Source organism: Peromyscus eremicus, chromosome 1 (genome assembly GCF_949786415.1).
Source record: "Peromyscus eremicus chromosome 1, PerEre_H2_v1, whole genome shotgun sequence".
Taxonomy (NCBI): domain Eukaryota; kingdom Metazoa; phylum Chordata; class Mammalia; order Rodentia; family Cricetidae; genus Peromyscus; species Peromyscus eremicus.
Window position 1 is genome coordinate 56,051,663 of NC_081416.1, and position 17,983 is coordinate 56,069,645.

The following is a 17,983-nucleotide window of genomic DNA, read 5'->3' on the forward strand; positions in this document are numbered from 1 at the left end:
CTGTGCCATCTCTCTGGACCACAAGTTCTCTTTTTTAAAAGCATACTATTTGGTGGGTGGGGGGGTAGATGGCTGTGGATGTGGTCACATGTATCACAGCACACATGTGGAGATCTGAAGACAACTATCAGGAATCACTTCTCCCTTTCCACTATGTGAGTTCCAGGGATCAAACTCAGGTCTCCAGGCTTAGCAACAGGTGCTCTTTTTCCACTGAGCCGTCTCACTGGCCCTTACCCATATTTTCTTCTATCTATTTTGATGTTACAGATCTTTGAGCCGTTTTGAATTGATTTTTGTGCAGGGTAAAAAAGTCTGACCTGGTTCCATTCATCTGTAGAGTCTAAGCTAGTTTTCCAATCATCATTTGGTAAAACCTTTTTACAATTTATATTTTTGATATCTTTATCAAAAATTAGGTGATTGTACCTGTATAGATTTCTATCATTGGTCTGTGGGTCTGTTTTTGTGCCAAGATCATGCAGTTTTTGTTACTATAGATAGTAAATCTCTTTCCATCCCCATGTATCTTTTTTTTTCTTTTTTCCTTCCTTCCTTCCTCCCTTCCTCCCTTCCTTCCTCCCTTCCTCCCTTCCTTCCTTCCTTCCTTCCTTCCTTCCTTCCGGCAGAGTCTCTCTACATAGCCCTGGCTGTCCTGCCCGCCTCTGCATCCCAAGTACTAGGATTAAAGGTGTGCACTACTAAGACTGGCTCCATCCCCAATTCCTTTTTTTTTTTTAATTGTATGTGCATTGGTGTTTTTGCCCACATACATGCGTGAGGGTGCCAGATCCCCTGGAACTGGAATTACAGACAGCTGTAGCTGTCACACTAGTACTGGGAAGAGCAGTCGGTGCTCTTAGCTGCTAAGCCTTCTCTCCAGCCCCCTACCCCTGATTTTTGATTCAGATTTTCCTTGACCACTGTGTCACCTAACTAGGATGCTCTGCAACTTCTGCCACTTCAGGAAATAATTCCTAAGACTGTGATGAGGCTCATGTTTTATGTTTTCTTTTCGTAGATGACATTTTAATTACATCTTACATTTTTAATGTATTAGTTAAAAGGGGAAAAAAATTACAGAGGCTAAAATGTGCTTCAAGGGTCTTGCTATATATAGCCTAGGTTTGTCTTAATATCTCAGTCCTCTTACCTAAGCCTCCTGGGTGTTGGAATTATAGGGGTGGTGACAGTTTGATTTTAAAAGATTTGCTAGCAGATGGTGGTGTGCTGTGGATATTGCTCTGTATAAATAAACACTGATTGGCCAGACAGGAAGTATAGGCGGGACTAACAGAGGAGAATTGAGGGAACAGGAAGGCAGAGGGGGAGACGGCTGGAGCCACCACCGGGACAAGGAAGATGTAAGGTACCGATAAGCCACGAGCCACGTGGCAAAGTATAGATTAATAGAACTGGGCTAAATATAAGAGTAAGAGCTAGACAGTGATAGGCCTGAGCTAATGGCCAAGCAGTTTAAATAATGTAAGAGTCTGTGTGTTTATTTTATAAGTGGGTTCCGGGACTGGCGGGACTTGGTGGGAGCTGGAGAGAAATTCTCCAGCTACAGTGGTATCTCGTGGCTTTAATACCAGTACTGGGGAGGCAGAAGCAGGCAGGTCTCTGTGAGTTTAATGACAGCCAGGGCTACATAGAGAAACCCTGTCTTGAAAAACCAAAGGTGAGGTGGAAGAGATTTGTTCTTAAGCTAGACATGGCAGTACATGCCTGTAATCCAAGCATTCAGGAGGCTAAGGTAGGAAGAGTACTGCAAGCTTAGTGCTAGTTCAGGCTACAAGATGCGTTTCAGGCCTGGACTATAGAATAAAACTGTCTTTCAAATAGGAAGAAAAAAATTTGTTGTTGTTTTAGAAAAAGCAGGTGCTATTGTGGCTCATACATAAGGAAGTAAAATGACAGGGCTTTCAGGTTGGTGTGGTCCTAGTTCTGAAATTGCTAGTGTATAGCAAAAGAAGTTTAGCTGTACTTTTCTTGGCTCTCAAGTTAGATTGCAATTCACTTTACACCTTTGAGTAAGCAAAGGCTATTTGGATTTTTTATTTTCCATTGTGATGAGTTTGTTTATCTACCTATCTATATTTTTAGGCGGGGTCTGTGTAGCCCTAGCTGATCTAGAACTCACTATACAGACCAGGTTAGCATGGACCAGCTCTGGGATTAAAATTGTGTGCTACCAAGTCCAGCTTTGTTTTCCTTTATGGTGATTGATTATAACATCATTGTTTTCTACAACATCCTTATTTTATACACCTTTTCCATCACAAGTGCATGTGGGAATCAATAAATTGTGGCTTTTGAGGTTTGTTTAACTTGGATAACTGTCTTTAGAAATTCTATAAAAGAAACAATTCCTAAGATTGTCTTATAACATTGTTTTGGCCTGTGTATTTCTAGTTCATAAAAGTGAGTATCTTAGGCCTGGAGGTGGTGGCACACATCTTTAATCCTGCCACTGGGAGGTAGAGTTAGGTGGATCTCTGAGAATTTGAGGCCAGCCTGGTCTATAGAGCGAGTTCCAGCATAGGTTCCAAGGCTACACAGAAAAACCCTGTCTCAAAAAAACAAAACAAAACAAAACAAAAAAGTGACTATCTTTTTGGTTCTACGATAATGTCTATAGATCTAATTTTACTAAATCCAGTTGTAGAAAGGTATATTATATTCTAGCATTCTATTTTTCAAGGTCAAAGGTCTTAATTCACTTAAACAAGCATTTAAAGTAGCTAAATGGGGCTGGAGAGATCGCTCAGTGGTTAAGAGCACTGGATGCTCTTCCAGAGGTCCTGATTTCAATTCTCAGCAAACACATGGTGGCTCACAACCATCTGTAATGTGATGTCATGCCCTCTGGTGGCATGTAGGCATACATGCAGATAGAGCACTCATACCTTTGGGGGGGGGGGCCGCTAAATAAAGAAAAATTGGTTTGTTTTGTAGACAGAGTCTTGCTGGAGAGCCCAGGCTGACCTCAAATTAGGAATCTTTCTGCATGGGCCTCCCAGGTACTAGGATTACACCTGGCTTAAGTACGGAGAATGAAGGAAATAGTGGTCCAGTAGTATACCCGGTGAGAATGTAGAAAATTAAAAGGAAGCAGCAGAAAGGCAAATGAATGAGTTAAGGAGTGGCATCCAAAGGTCTCCAACCATGTGAAAAAACGCACAGACCTTCTTTATATTTATCAAGGATCACTAGGAAATACAGCTGTGAACACTGGCTAAGACATTGTGGCACACATTGGAACATGAGGAACCTAGTGGCCCATGAGATGACTGAGTAGACTGACAGTGTTTGGATTCTTTTTTCAGGACTTCGTCCACACTGTCTCTTGTTTACCTCTAGAGATGTCAGAACGTAGCCTCCAGAGCTGGACATGATTGTTGGTCGCCTGTAATAACAGCTACTCAAGAGATAAAGTAAAAGGATCTGTTGAGCCTTAGGTGTTTCAGGCCAGCCTAGACAACAACACAGTAGGACCCCTTTTAAAAGTAAAAAGACAGAGAAACCCTGTCTCGAAAACACCAAAAAAAAAAAAAAAAAAAAAAAAAAAAAGTAAAAAGAAAATACTTAAAACCAGTGTCAGAAAACAGCAGATTTAGACCTTAGAAACTGGTGGTTTCATTTAAGAGAAGAAAATGGCTTAATCCTGTATTCTATCAGTTATGTGTAATGAGAAATTTACTAAGTTTAGAACTCTGAGCATCACCTAAAAAAGCATTGACCCAGGTCAATTTCTATGAGTTCAAGACTAGCTCGTCCTACATAGCAGAGTTCTAGTCCAACCAGAGCTACATAGTAAGAATCTGCCTTTGTTGTTGTTGTTTAAAGGCATTTTAAGGGACTGGAGTGGTGGCCCATCAGTTAAGAGCGCTTGCCACTTTGCCATTCTTGCAAGAAGATACAGATAGTGGGTTGTTAGCACCCATGTTGATTGGCTCGCTCCAGATCATTCTAACTCTAGCTCCAGCAGATCTGGTGCGCTCTTCTGGTCTGGACTCTGTAGGTACCTGCTGTCATGCACATACCCTACACATAATTAAAAATAAAGTATCTTTTTTTTTAAAGGCCTGGTGGAGGCTTGTGCCTATAAATACCAAGCTCACAGAAGGGCTGAAACAAGGCTGAGTTTGAGGCCAACCTTGGCTATGGAGTGAGACCTTGTCTCAAAAACAAACAAGCAAATAAAAACATTTAGAACAATTAGGTTGGGTAGGTGTCAAATTACTGCACAGATGGAGACTGTGACACTAGAGAATTTAGCGCTTATGCTGGTGGCTATGTTGCAGTGAGGGGACAAACTCTTTCTTCAGAAAAGAATTATATCATGTTATAATCTACCTGCTTCTCAGAAATACAGTGAGCAAGAGAGATGAAAGGAAAAATAATGAGATGAGATTGCCATAATTACATATTTCCTTGAGGAAAAGTTCATTTTAGTGCTGTGATAAAGAACTTTGAGCATTCTAAAATGTTTTACAGTGTTGAAGAATATCATAGAATATAGAATGAGAATGGGATTACATGGGGAAAATTGAGCATTTAAAGAATATTGACTTACTGATAAAGTGAATCAGCATTGATAAGACTGGAAAATGTGTGAGTTACCTTGACTGCTTGAGAAAATGTATTAAAGATAGAAAGCAGCTCTCCTACTGCTATTCTTAGTTTCTAAAGTAGGAGAGTTGCAACTTAATATATATTGAATAAAAGGCAGAACATGATGCAGTGTGTATAGTACAAGCCCATTCATAGAAGCAAAGTTTGCTCACTGCAAAGGGTTCTTGAGAAGTGCATCCTAAACTGCTTTAAACAGGAAAATCCAAGAGTGATGACAGTCAACTGGAAGAATTTAATTGGATTTTATTGCTGTGTTTCTGTCTGTTTTGATCTATTTTACTGATAAAGAATTCCCAATGCATATGCACATATGAGCGAAGCTTTTTGATCAACTTGCCAATCGTACTTTGTGACATTAAGTTAGTAGAGATATGAAAACTAGTTATTTTTCTCTATAAAATATCTCTATGGCATTGTTAAAATTAATGGTAGAGGCTGGAAGTGGAGCTCAGTGTCAGAGAATGTATTTCCATATCAGCACCAAAATATTTAAAGCTCAATGTTAGAAATTTATAAGTGGTAACATTGTGGTAGCTAGTTATAAATCTATGAATTTCATTTATTCCAGTGCTGTTTTTGGCCTCTTGGGCCTTCAAGTCCACTCGTAGAGTGAGCATTGAAGTTAGGCTACGAAGTACATACAGTCTGCATTTGCAGACCCTGTCTCCAAAGCAAACAATGAGGGAAGGTGGGAGAGTTTACTCTAACTAAGGAGGTGCCAGTCTTCCTATTTCCCTAGCTAAAACTGTCCTGGTTGATTACAGTAGCATTCTGTAAATGGTAACAGCTTTTGATTTATAAATTGGGAAAACGTTCTTTGTGCTGCAATAGACTCATGCTACTCTGATTTATGATTCTAATATTTTATCTTTTATCTAAAAATTTACACTAGGTTCCACCTGAGGAGTATGATAGTACTAAAGCAGAGTTATAGTGGCAAATAACCATAGAAATAGTAGTTATGGGGGCTGAAGAGATGGCTCAGTCAGTGGTTAAGATCACTGACAGCTCTATCAGAGAACCTTGGTTCCAGTACCAGAACCTATAGGGCAGCTTACAACCATCTGTAATTCTAGTTCTAGGGAATCTATTACTGGCTTCTGTCTTTCTCAGTTACCAAGCATGCAAGTGGTACGCATATATACATGCAGGGAAAGTGTACATACACACAAAATGAAAATAAAGAAAAATTTGGGCTGGAGAGATGGCTCAGAGGTTAAGAGCACTGGCTGCTCTTCCAGAGGTCCTGAGTTCAGTTCCCAGCAACCACATGGTGGCTCACAACCATCTGTAATGAGATCTGGTGCCCTCTTCTGGCTTGCAGGCATACATGCAGGCAGAACATTGTATAAATAATAAATAAAAATCTTTAAAAAAAAAAAAAAAGAAAGAAAGAAAATAAAGAAAAATTAAAAATTAAACACCATACAATAAAATTTTATTTGCAGTTTTCACTAACAAGATACATATATGTGCCAGGGTTGTGTGTGCGTGTAAAACCCAGAGGATATTTTCCCTCAGATGCCACCTACTTTGGTTTTCGTTTGTTTGTTTTGGGTTTTCGAAACAGGGTTTCTCTGTGTAGCCCTGGCTGACCTGGAACTCACTCTGTAGACCAGGCTGGCCTCAAACTCACAGAGATCTACCTGTCTCTGCCTCCTGAGTGCTGGGATTAAAGGTGAGCACTACTACTGCCCAGCAAAGATCATTTTTTAAAGTATATGTATGTGTGTGGCTATATGTATAGGAAAGCCAGGTGCCCTTGGTAGCCAGAGGCATCAGATCCTCTGAAGCTGGAGTAAGCCAGCCCACATGGGTGCTAGAAACTGAAATTGAGTCTTTATATTTGCAAAGCAGGCACTTTACTGCCCAGTCCCTAGTATTTTTAAAGATTATTTTATTACTTATTTATTTTGTTTGATTGTTGAGACAGGGTCTCACTGTGTAACCTTGGCTGTCCTGAAACATGCAATGTAGACCAGGCAGTCCAGGTAGATCATAAAGATCCACCTGTCTTTGTTTTTTGAATGTTGAAATCAAAGGTGTGCACCCCGTGCCTGTCTCCTTTTTATTTTTATTTATGCTTGTGTATTTGTGTTTATGTATGTATCACCCATATGTCTGACCTGGTGTGGTGCTGATAATTAAACTTAGTCCTCTGAAAAGTGCTCTCAATTGCTCAGCCATTTCTCCAGAATTTAATGCTTCACACATTACTGCATAATAGAAAGTTTTAAGTAACTCAGTTTTAAGTCAAATATGGTTGCATTTAAAAGTCTTAAGTTTTTTCAAGTTCCTTGTATCATAAAAGGCCATGTTCTTCCTCTTTGGCCCCTTGAGATAGGGACTCCCTGTGCAGCCTAAGTTGGTCCTGAAGCTACATCCTCTTGCTTCACCTTCCAAAGTGCTGGAGTTACAAGTATATACCACCATGCCCAGTTTAGGCATTCTTTGTTGGTCATTTTTTATTGTTAATTACAGGAGAGGGGGAATTAAGTCCGTTTTATATGTAGTTTGAAAACTTACTTGGAGTGAGTTTCCTATTGGCATTTCTCTTTTTTTTTGTAGAAGTTGCTATAACCAGTTTTCCTTGAAGTAATATGTTTTTCTACAATACTTTATCATTACTCATAGATAGATAGATCGATCGATAATCGATCGATCGATAGATAGATAAGCATTTTCTAAGAAACCTTAATACCTAGATTATTGTTAAAAAAACTTTTCATGTGAAATTAACTGAATGTACTTGGTCTGTAAGTCTTAAAATGGAAGTTCAAAAGTGAGGTGCGAGGTCAGGATGACCATATAAGCATTTCCTGGAAGAACTCAATGAAGAGCACAGAAGTGCCTCTTTCATTCTCTATGCTACTGTGAAAATTAGCACGTGCAGCATGTGCAGAATCCCAGCTACTGGTGAAATCTAGGAGGATCACTGGAGCCCCCAGGGATTGGAGCTGATCCTGGGCAGGCAACACAGGGAGGGAAACTGTCTGGCAAAAAATATATTCACAGCTGGGCGGTGGTGGTGGTGGTGCATGCCTTTAATCCCAGCACTTGGGAGGCATAGGCAGGCAGATCTCTGTGAGTTCAAGGCCAGCCTGGTCTACAGATGGAGTTCCAGGACAGCCAGGGCTACACAATGAAACTGTCTCAGGAAGGGGCTGGAGAGATGGCTCAGAGGGTAAGAGCACTGACTGCCCTTCTAAAGGTCAATTCCCAGCAACCACATGGTGGCTCACAACCATCTATAATGAGATCTGGCGCCCTTTTCTGGCATGTAGGCAGAACAACTTTATACATAATAAATAAATAAATCTAAAAGAAAAAAAAAGAATGGGGGGGGGGAATGTATTCACAAACACAACAGCTCTTGACACTAGCCCAGATCCTAGGAAGCCTATTCCAGAAATGGATTGAAATAACTGTTCTTGAGGAGGGGACAACAAGGTAGGTAGCTCCATCATGATGGTGCTTTACTGCCTAACAGCCTCCGTTCAGGAACCCACGTGATAGAAGTTGTCCTCTGACCTCCACATGCACACACCAATAAATATAATTTAAGGGGAAAGAAGAATGGTAGTGAGAGCTACATGTTTATATCAGAATAACACTGGCAGTTATGAGGATCTGTAAAATAGAAATTTGAATCCAAATTCAGCTGCTCCTTAGCCTCTTTTCCTGCCTAGCTTATCCTCCCATGCTGATATACAGTGTGTGTGGGTCTATGAACCTTCCCTTTCTGCTGTAGCCCAGTGAGAGTATATGAACAAATGTTGAGCTTCACCCTGGCTCCAGGACCTCTAGACAGTGTAGAAGGTATCATTGAACTGTCAATAGGATGCAGGGCTTTTTGCTTCATAGAAAATATCAAGAAGGTGGTAGTCATGCTTATAATTCCAGCACTGGGAAAGCTGAGGCAGTAGGATTGTGAACGAGACAGGCAACACTGATTTAGAAGGAGAAATCTGGGAGTGATATCTGGAGAGTGAGGCATTCTGATGGACAGAGAAAACTCCTGCAACTGGGAGAAAAGCCTGTTTCCTGACACTGTACCTTGTATAGATGCAAGAGGATAAAGTGTTCTGATCTTAAGTTGCACCTGAGTGAGTACCTTGATTTGGTCACAGTGGAAGTGCTAAAAGATTGTTGCATATACAGTTCAAGTATACTAGAAGTGGGTGTGGACTGTGTGTATGGTTGATGGGAACAGACGTATTTAATCTCAGATTGCCTGCAGTGTGGTATTTCTGAGGTGTCGATAGAAATACTTGCTGGTTGCCGGGCGGTGGTGGCGCACGCCTTTAATCCCAGCACTCGGGAGGCAGAGCCAGGCGGATCTCTGTGAGTTCGAGGCCAGCCTGGACTACCAAGTGAGTTCCAGGAAAGGCGCAAAGCTACACAGAGAAACCCTGTCTCGAAAAACCAAAAAAAAAAAAAAAAAAAAAAAAAAAAAAAAAAAAAGAAAGAAATACTTGCTGGTGGGGTGGAGCTATGTGAGTGTGGGCAGGTGTGAAGCAGACAGGTAACTCAGGAAGAGCTAGGGAATATCATAAGCTGCTGCCAGCTTCGTCAGAGGCTAGACTCTTGATGGGATCCCATAGAGGAGAGAAATCTGTGTGCCATCAGTGAGAGCTCTAGTTATAACAATAAGTGACCCTGAGGGGAATGGTGTTGGACCACTGTGAGGACAGATAGGGGCCATGGTACACAGGCATTAGTTTAAGCTTTCCCTTCCACTGGAGCCTCCTGAAGTCAGCTACGAAGAGCCCTCTAGGGGCTGGCCCTGAGTTCTTCTGTTGCAGTGTTGGAGGGAAGGAGCTGGGGCGGGGGCTGGCTAAGCTCCCTCCCCGGTTGTGCTTCCTCCAATCACGAGGAGGCGAGTGGCTGCCAAACACACCCCCTCCGGGTGCTGCAGCAGAACGGCCAGGCCCTCTGCCTGGCTGGCTCACTCGAGCTGAGCTCCCCCTCCTGCCATCTTCCGTTGCAAAGCATTTCTGGGAGCTGCATGTGGGTGACGCAGCAGCATTGTTCGCAGGCACAGGAAGCCGCGGCTGAGCTGAAGGGCTTTAGAAGGATCTCAGAGTGCTGCACGCTGCTCTGAGTATCCTGAAGGGTTACAGCAGGACTGCCCTGCCTTACATGTTCTGGGAGATTGAGGATTTTCAACTAAATCAGGATTTTCCTAGAAGCAGAAAAGCTAACTCCTTCCGCACAACTTCCAACACAGAAAACAAAACAAAGGCGCTGGGGAAACTTCACCCAAGAGCCTCTGCAGCTCCAGAGCAACAAGAAATGCAAGGTCAGGCGGTCGGTTGGCAAGCCCTTTCTGGTTCGGGTGTGTGTAACTGTAGAGACTTTGTCTCTTGGAAGAGGCAGAACTGCCTGCTGGGCGAGTCCAGGACAATGCTTGTGTTACTTGTGTTTCTTGAACCGTTGTTAACACTTGTTCTCTACCTGGTGGGATGTGCTTTGGAACTGGGTTGCTTGGGTTTGGGGGATACTTACTTCTTGACCAGAAGCTTTCAGTTTTCTTTCTCTTCCTGTGTTCTGTGGGGTGTGGGCCTATGTTTGAATCTTTTCCCAAATGCCTGGAACCTAGATAGGCAACAGTCTTTCCGCACTCCACCCACCCCCCCACCCCCCCACCCCCGATCCTTGATCCTAAATCCCCACTGGCAGGGGTGGTGGCTTTTTTATGGTTTCTCATAGGGCCTCAGCTAGAGTCTTTTTTTTTTAAATTTTTTTTTTTAAATGAAAGCATTGCGGACTTGGCCCCAGCAAATGTAAGCTGGGAAGGAAATCTGCATTTCCCTCCACACCCACACATACCCCAGTAATTGAGTGGTGTGTATGTTAACTGCCCCCACCCAGTGCAGCCCACACAGTTTGTCTCTCTAGCCTTCCCAGTGCCCCCCACAAAAGTCTTGCAGGTAGAATTAGGCTGTTCCAGTGAACTTAAGTTCCTTTTCTACTCTCTTAATCATAGGTCTTTCTGTGCAGTCTGCTTTGCTGAAAGTGGAAAGTCCCTGTTTGTGGACAGCTCAGTTCTCTCCCGCAGAGGAAATGGGCAGAGTCCTACTCCTCCCTATGCAAAGTGGGGGAGGGGAGCCATGCACTCCTCAGTGCACATTTTGAATGGACCTGAATTTTTCACCCTAGGGAGATTAGGAGCTGGGACTAGAACCTTTTCCCACGTGGTACCACACCCTGCCTCTTCACCCCCACACAGTATGGCGTTAACATGAGGCTCTAGAATAGGGTGCCATAGCAACTTGAAGTAAATAAAACGTCTGAAAATGAGATCGGTTTGGGGGAAGGTATAAGGCATCTGGAGATTTGGCAAAGAGAGATCTTAATAGAGAAAGCTTTCAGAACATAAGCAGGTTTTTTGAGCCCTAATTCTGGAATTTGGAGCATGATCTTTAGGTTAAGGATGAAATTAAAAGTTAATTAAAAACAGAACAATTAAAAGTTCTGATTATGAAAATGTTTGTTAAAGATGACCCAAGTATGCTGATCCTTCCAGGTCAAAGTTTAGTTTTTACTGAAACAGTGTGTGTGCACTTAAGGCAAGGGTAACCTAGACTTGCATTCTTTAGCTGTAGCGTTGCTTTGTGGTTCATGCCATCAAAAGGGGAGATTTATTCTACTAGGGGGTTTGTGATTCAGAGTCTCTTTCAAAGACATGAAATGATTTGTCTCAAAGTCAACCAGTGTGATTCACTTAAGTGGCAGTTTCTTACTGTCATGTTATTCCTAAGCTATCCAAACTTTATTAAAGTCATAAGAACGGTTGATCTAAAACTGTTCCTTTCCCCTTAATAGTAATAAATGCAAAGCAGATTCAGCTTGCATGCTCTGTGTGTGTGTGTGTGTGTGTGTGTGTGTGTGTGTGTGCGTGCGCGCGCGTGCTCGCGCTGTGAACAGAGGGCATGCAGCTGTAATCAGTCTTAGAACAAGTCTGTGTCTGAGGATATAGCTCAGTGGTTGAGCATTAGCCTAGAATGTGCATGTGTGAGATTTGTGGATTCAGTCCCCAGTACTGCTCCCTCTTCTACGCAAAAAGCAAGTTGTCTTTTGAACTAGGACATTAAGGTTATGTTGTGTGGCTAATTCAGTATTAACCTTTTGATGCCCCTTTCCCAAAATCTACAAATTAAAGACAAAACTGATAATAATTGCTGCTATAGAAAAGTGTGCAAGTAAAGTTTACTGTCCTGTATAGAACTGCTTGACAAGTAACACTGTAACATCATAGTAGCTAGAAGTCTTTGTCTGTGGTGGTTGTTTGAGATAAGGCCTCACTGTCTAGCCCAGGCTGGCCTGGAACTTCCTATGTAGATCTGCTTCCTGAGTCCTAGAATTAATGTCATGCGGCAGTACACCCAGCCAAGGTTAAAGTCTTGATAGCAGCAGTCCAAGGTTTCTCTTTCATTGTTGTTGACTTGATTTGCAATAAGCCTATATGAAGGGGAAATGCAGCCAACCTGCTTCTCTTCTCAATGGTGCTGAAGAGGGCAGAGGTAAGGCTGGATCTAAATGCTTTTGTGTTCACCATACCCAGCTTTTTTCTTCTCTTTTACCCTTAGATTTTGCTGGAGGAACTTGCCAGTAGTGATCCCAAGTTAGCCCTCACTGGAGTCCCAATAGTGCAGTGGCCAAAAAGGGATAAGGTAAGAGACTTCTGTTTGATCTTCAAGCCTCTTAAGTCTATTACCTCTTGATCATTAGCATCCATTCTGGAAAGAAAAGACAACTAGAGGTAGATGGGGTTCTGTGCCTTGATAAAAGTCGGGCCAGGTAGCACAGAGGCTGGTGGCTCTCTGTGAGTTTGAGGCCAACCTGGTCTACATTGTGCCTTTAGGACAGCCAGAGCTACGTAGTGAGACCCTGTTTCACAACAAACACAACAAAACACTGGTAGGCATGCATGGTACGTGCAGGCCTTTCTTTGATCCCAACATTCAGAAAATAGAGGGAGAAGATTTCAGTAAGTTCCAGGTCAGACAGAGTTACATAGCAAGACCCTTTCTCAGTAAATGAGTAAATAAATAAAATACTGATAGTCAATCATTACTTGGTTCCTTTCAGAGTAATTGGCCCTCTCTCCAAGTTTAGAGGCTTTGATGTACATTGGTTGACCCCAGTAGATATCTTCTATTCTTCTGACCCAGAAACTTAGCTAAATATGATTTGCTAATTTAAATCAATATATATATATATAAGACTAGAAGGTTGTTTGTTTGTTTTTTCCAGACAGGGTTTCTCTGTAGACCAGGCTGGCCTTGAACTCACAGATATCCATGTGCCACCACCGCCAGGCAGACTAGAAGGTTGTTTTTAATGGTAAGAACATGATCCCAAGAATTTACCACCCTCCTCTTTTTGAAATGAGTATACAAAGAGTATACAAAGCTGTCCTTGAACTCACAGCCTGCCTATGTTCTGGGATTGCAGGTAGATTACCATTACACCCAGCTAAGATTAAAAATTTCCATCAGCTAATAAATTGTCAGTTATCTTTTTAGTTTTATTTTTTCATGCCCTTGAAGCATACATCCTGTATAACTTTTTTACCTTACTGTCTGTGATAGAGTTGGTATATTCTGTCTGACCAGGAGCCACATTAGGCCCCTCTTTAGTGTTTTCTAGTTGGCAGTTGGAAAGTCCTAACATTCCAGGGGTGTTTAGGCAGAGTGCTAAAATTCTGGGGTTGAATAATGTCTTTAAAGAGACATCCCTCTTTCTCAGTGTAGAAGTCCACTTGCTGTGAGGGACTGCCTCAAAACAATTCAGTCACTTATGACTGAGTATTTTATGTTAGAAAATTGTTAAGAAATGATGAGAAATTAAAAAATAGAAGATATGGTTTTTATCCTTGGAAAAGTCCCTAGCAAGGTAAATAAACACAAATGCTAAAATTATAAACATTGGCATTTGTTTAACACTTAAATGTTATTAGATTCAGTATAAGAAGTTGTGTGCTGCCATTTGAGTGATAAATTAATAAGACTGATTTCACCTTCCAGGACTTTACCGTCATGTTTGAGTATATTCTGAGTTAGAAAGAACTATGGGAATTTTGGGCCGTTTGGTGACTGAAGTACAAGGCACTTAACCCCAAAAGCTTTAGGGAGGGGCAAATCTTACAGCTCTCTAAATTGAAAGGGGTATCAGAGTGTTAGGACAGGGGTTGACAGATTTTTTTTTTTTGTCAATGTTGAGATTCTGTGGGTTGATAGAGCAAACAGTCATGATGTCATAGTTCTGTAACATTTGGAAATAGCCATAGATAATACATAAATAAATGAACATGGCTGTGTTCCAATAAAAATTTATTTATAAAAATAGGCAGTGGGCAGATTTGCCTACAGACAAGACTTTATTCTGCCTGGATATTGTTGACCTTACTGCTTTCTTTTTCTAGCTTAAATTCCCTACCAGGCCAAAAGTAAGGGTTCCTACCATTCCCATCACAAAGCCTCACACTATGAAGCCAGCTCCACGCTTAACACCTGTGAGGCCTGCTGCTGCCTCCCCTATTGTGTCGGGAGCCAGGCGGAGAAGAGTGCGCTGTAGGAAGTGCAAAGCATGTGTTCAAGGAGAATGTGGTGTCTGCCACTACTGCAGGGACATGAAGAAGTTTGGTGGACCTGGACGCATGAAGCAATCCTGTGTCCTCCGACAGTGCTTAGCAGTAAGTGATCTTCTAGGTAAAAGACTTTTTGGAAGTGGTGCTGGTGCTGGAGGAACTATGTAATGTGTAAAGTCAGAGAGACTCAACTGAGATGGAGTTCCTCTCTCCCTGAGTTCAGAAGGAAGGTATCTAGTAGCGAAAATAATCTAATGGTTTGGCTGTACTCAGCTAATGTTTAAACAGAGGACCAGCATTTGAAGAGCAATTTACTGTTTTCTGTCCCCTCCTTAGTAAGAAAGACCTATGAGGGGCTGGAGAGATGGCTCAGAGGTTAAGAGCACTGCCTGTTCTTCCAGAGGTCCTGAGTTCAATTCCCAGCAACCACATGGTGGCTCACAACCATCCGTAATAAGATCTGGTGCCCTCTTCTGGTGTGTAGGCATACATGCAGACAGAACATTGTATACATAATAAATAAATAAATCTTTAATTAAAAAAATAAATAAATAAATAAATAAATAAAATAAAATAAAAAAAAGAAAGAAAGACCTATGAAGCCAAAGGCAAGCCAACAAAGTGGATTAATTGCCTCTGCCAGTCTCTTCTTACTACCTTGTCCTTGTGCATCCTAGGTGAACCAAGTCTTCATCTTCATTTAAAGGGAACATGAAATTAAAATGTTCTAATTTTAGTCTTCTGCTCTTTGTCCTCTGGTAGCCCAGACTGCCTCATTCAGTTACGTGTTCTCTCTGTGGAGAAGTGGATCAGAATGAAGAGACCCAAGACTTTGAAAAGAAACTCATGGAATGCTGCATCTGCAACGAGATAGTTCATCCTGGCTGCCTCCAGGTAGAGATGCCTAAAGGCCCTTGACAGAAGGTTGGGACACCTGCCAATAGAGGCTGTTACCATCTCTGCTATGGACTTTGACTTCCCTGGCCACAGAGGAGAGCTAACATTAGCCCATTGTTCAGATGTCTATTTTGTATCCGGCTGTGTGATAGTTTTTGAGGATAGAACAGTATACAAAATAGACCAGTTCATGTCCCAGTGAACTGTGAGGCCTCTGGGTAGTGTGGTTGAAGTCTCCAGGCCATTGTCATGAAAATTACAGGCTTGTTTGAGGATACTTCAAGCTCCCAGACATCTCTACTATGTCCCTTATATCTCTGGATATGAGCTCTTAAGGGAGCCAATGGTAGTGGAGATTTAGAGCTCAACCTCCAAGCTGGAGTTATGTGATCTAGCTTAAATTTTATATTCCCAGAGGGCCTTAGGTGATTCGGAAATGTAGCCAAAGAGAAGGCATGTTTTACATGCATTTTTTTTTTCCTTAAATCTTTATGACAAGCCTCTGAAATTGGATATGTCAAATTTAGGTCTCAGGTGTATGAGTGACTGATGTGGTGACATACATCTGTAGTCCCAGTTACTGTGAGGTGGGAAAATGGCTTTAGCCTATGAATTTGAGATCAGTAACATAGTAAGACCCCCATCTCAAAGTTGGGCAGGTGGATGAGTGGGTGCTGGGGCTTGGGCTTTGACAGAGAATATCAACAATTAAGGACTTCCACCTAGTGATTATGAGACACTGTCAGTGATGTCAATCTGCACAATTTCACAAAGATTAAAATGTGAAAAATAGCTGGTTGGTGATGGCTCACACCTTTAATCCCAACACTTGGGAGGCAGAGGCCGGCAGATCTCTGTCAGTTCCAGGAGAGCCAGGGCTACCCAGAAAAACCCTGTCTCGAAAAACAAACCCCCCCCCAAAAAAAAAAGAAAAGAAAATGAAAAATGTGTGTTGGAATTGATAAAAGCTAGATGTAAGTGGCACATGCCTGCAATTCTTGTATTTCGTAGATTTAGGCAGCAGTATTCTAAGTTTAAGGCAGCCTGAGCTACTACTATTGACTGACTCAAGAGGTCATGGGGGAAAAAAAAGAATTGGTAAAGTAGTACCTCCCTGTGATGAATTGTTAATAGAGAATGTGAGTAAATACCAAGCACCTTTCTGAATACCTTTCTTTTTGATTTGAGATACTCTCCCAGTATAGAACCCACTTTGTAGATTAGGCTGACCTTGAATTTACTAAGATCATCCTGCCCCTCCCTCCCAAGTGCTGAAATTACAGGGAAACGCCACCATATCCGGTCATAAACACTTTGAATTTAGTTCTTTCCACAAGCCAGGGTTTGTGTTATTATATCTCAAGCAATTGAGTTGATGCATTGTATCTACATTTTATAGTGAAGAGCCCTGAGTCACAGAAACTAAACCATTGATCACTGAATCTCAGTTTGCCCATATAGCAAGGTCGGGTCTGGTGGCATTGACATGAGATATTATTTAGGAAAGGAAACCCAACTCTAAACTGTCTCAGACATGAAAAATGTCTGCAGGGTGCCTAGAATCAAGGTGGGTAAGATTAATCAGTTTACTCGTAGCTAGAAGTGGGTGTTAGTATTGTTTATTACTCGTAGCTCTTAGTCTTTTTTTTTTTCTTCTTCTTCAAGACAGGGTTTCTCTGTGTAGCTTTGGAGCCTGTCCTGGAACTCACTCTGTAGACCAGGCTGGCCTCGAACTCACAGAGATCCTCCTGCCTCTGCCTCCTAAGTGCTGGGATTAAAAACATGCACCACCACCTCCCAGCTAGTAGCTCTGAGTCTTTAATTCCCAAATAGACCAGTATGTTTAGAAATAGATGATTGAGGGTGTTGTGGGTGCACCTTTAATTAATCCCAGCACTTGAGAGGCAGAGACGGGGATCTCTGAGTTCAAGGACAGCCTGATTTACACAGAGGCCCTGTCTCAAAAAGAATAGTTGACTCTTCCAGTTTCTTCCTACCTGTGTTACTGTGTCATGTAGAAGGCAGAGGAGACTAACTTTTTTTTTAACATCCCTATCTGCCTGTAGATGGATGGAGAGGGGTTACTTAACGAGGAATTGCCAAATTGCTGGGAGTGTCCAAAGTGTTACCAGGAAGACAGCTCGGAGAAAGCCCAGGTAAAGGAAATGTTCAGTCTGGTAGGTTGCTGTGCACTGGACTTTACAATAGTATCCACGGGCTGTCTCTGACCCAAGATTTTTTTCCCCCGTTTGTTTGTGGGGTTGGGGTTTTTTGTTGTTGTTTTGCTCTTGTTTGGAGTTTGGTTTTGATTTTGTTTGGAGGGTTTTTAAGGGGGGGGTTGTTTTTTGTTTGTTTTGTTTTTGGTTTTGGTTTTTTTACTACTAAATACTATATGGTTCCACTTGGGCTTCCTGATGTCCTTTTTATTCTGTAGGGTACTAGAAAGGCAGGAACCATTCCTGGGCTATTGAGTGGAAGAACTAGGTATTCAACTTTTTGTCCTGAGGAATGTAATTAGTGGGGGAGGCAGGCTTGGCCTGTGGTGCTGTTGCATACTGGATTCATACACTAGAGTTTCCGGTTAAGCAGGTTTACATTTTTTTCCTCATCTTTACCTCTTTGTCCTTACCTGGCGCATGCACTCAAATGGGCAGTTCAGAAGCAATTCCAAAGCCACTCCACTAGAAAGAATGGGAACCAGCTTCATGACCTTAGTCCAGAACAGCTAAGGTTGTTGCCCTAATGGTCACCAGTAACATCAGAGGGCCAAAAGGACTATGATTATTCATGCTGGCAAGGCTGGACCTGCTGAGGACAGAGACAGCAGGAGATGGCTGCCTTCTGTCAGTTCTT

General features: G+C 42.1%; 1 protein-coding gene across 1 annotated transcript in view; it reads left to right on the plus strand.

The window, feature by feature from the left end:
* Window positions 1-17,983, plus strand: part of Kdm2a (lysine demethylase 2A) — an 81,323-nt gene that overhangs the window by 52,448 nt on the left and 10,892 nt on the right. Inside the window, exons 13-16 of the mRNA XM_059263307.1 lie at window positions 12,231-12,314; window positions 14,069-14,338; window positions 14,996-15,127; window positions 17,197-17,286. Of these exons, the coding sequence (XP_059119290.1) occupies window positions 12,231-12,314; window positions 14,069-14,338; window positions 14,996-15,127; window positions 17,197-17,286 (576 nt within the window). The remainder of the gene's footprint in view (window positions 1-12,230; window positions 12,315-14,068; window positions 14,339-14,995; window positions 15,128-17,196; window positions 17,287-17,983) is intronic.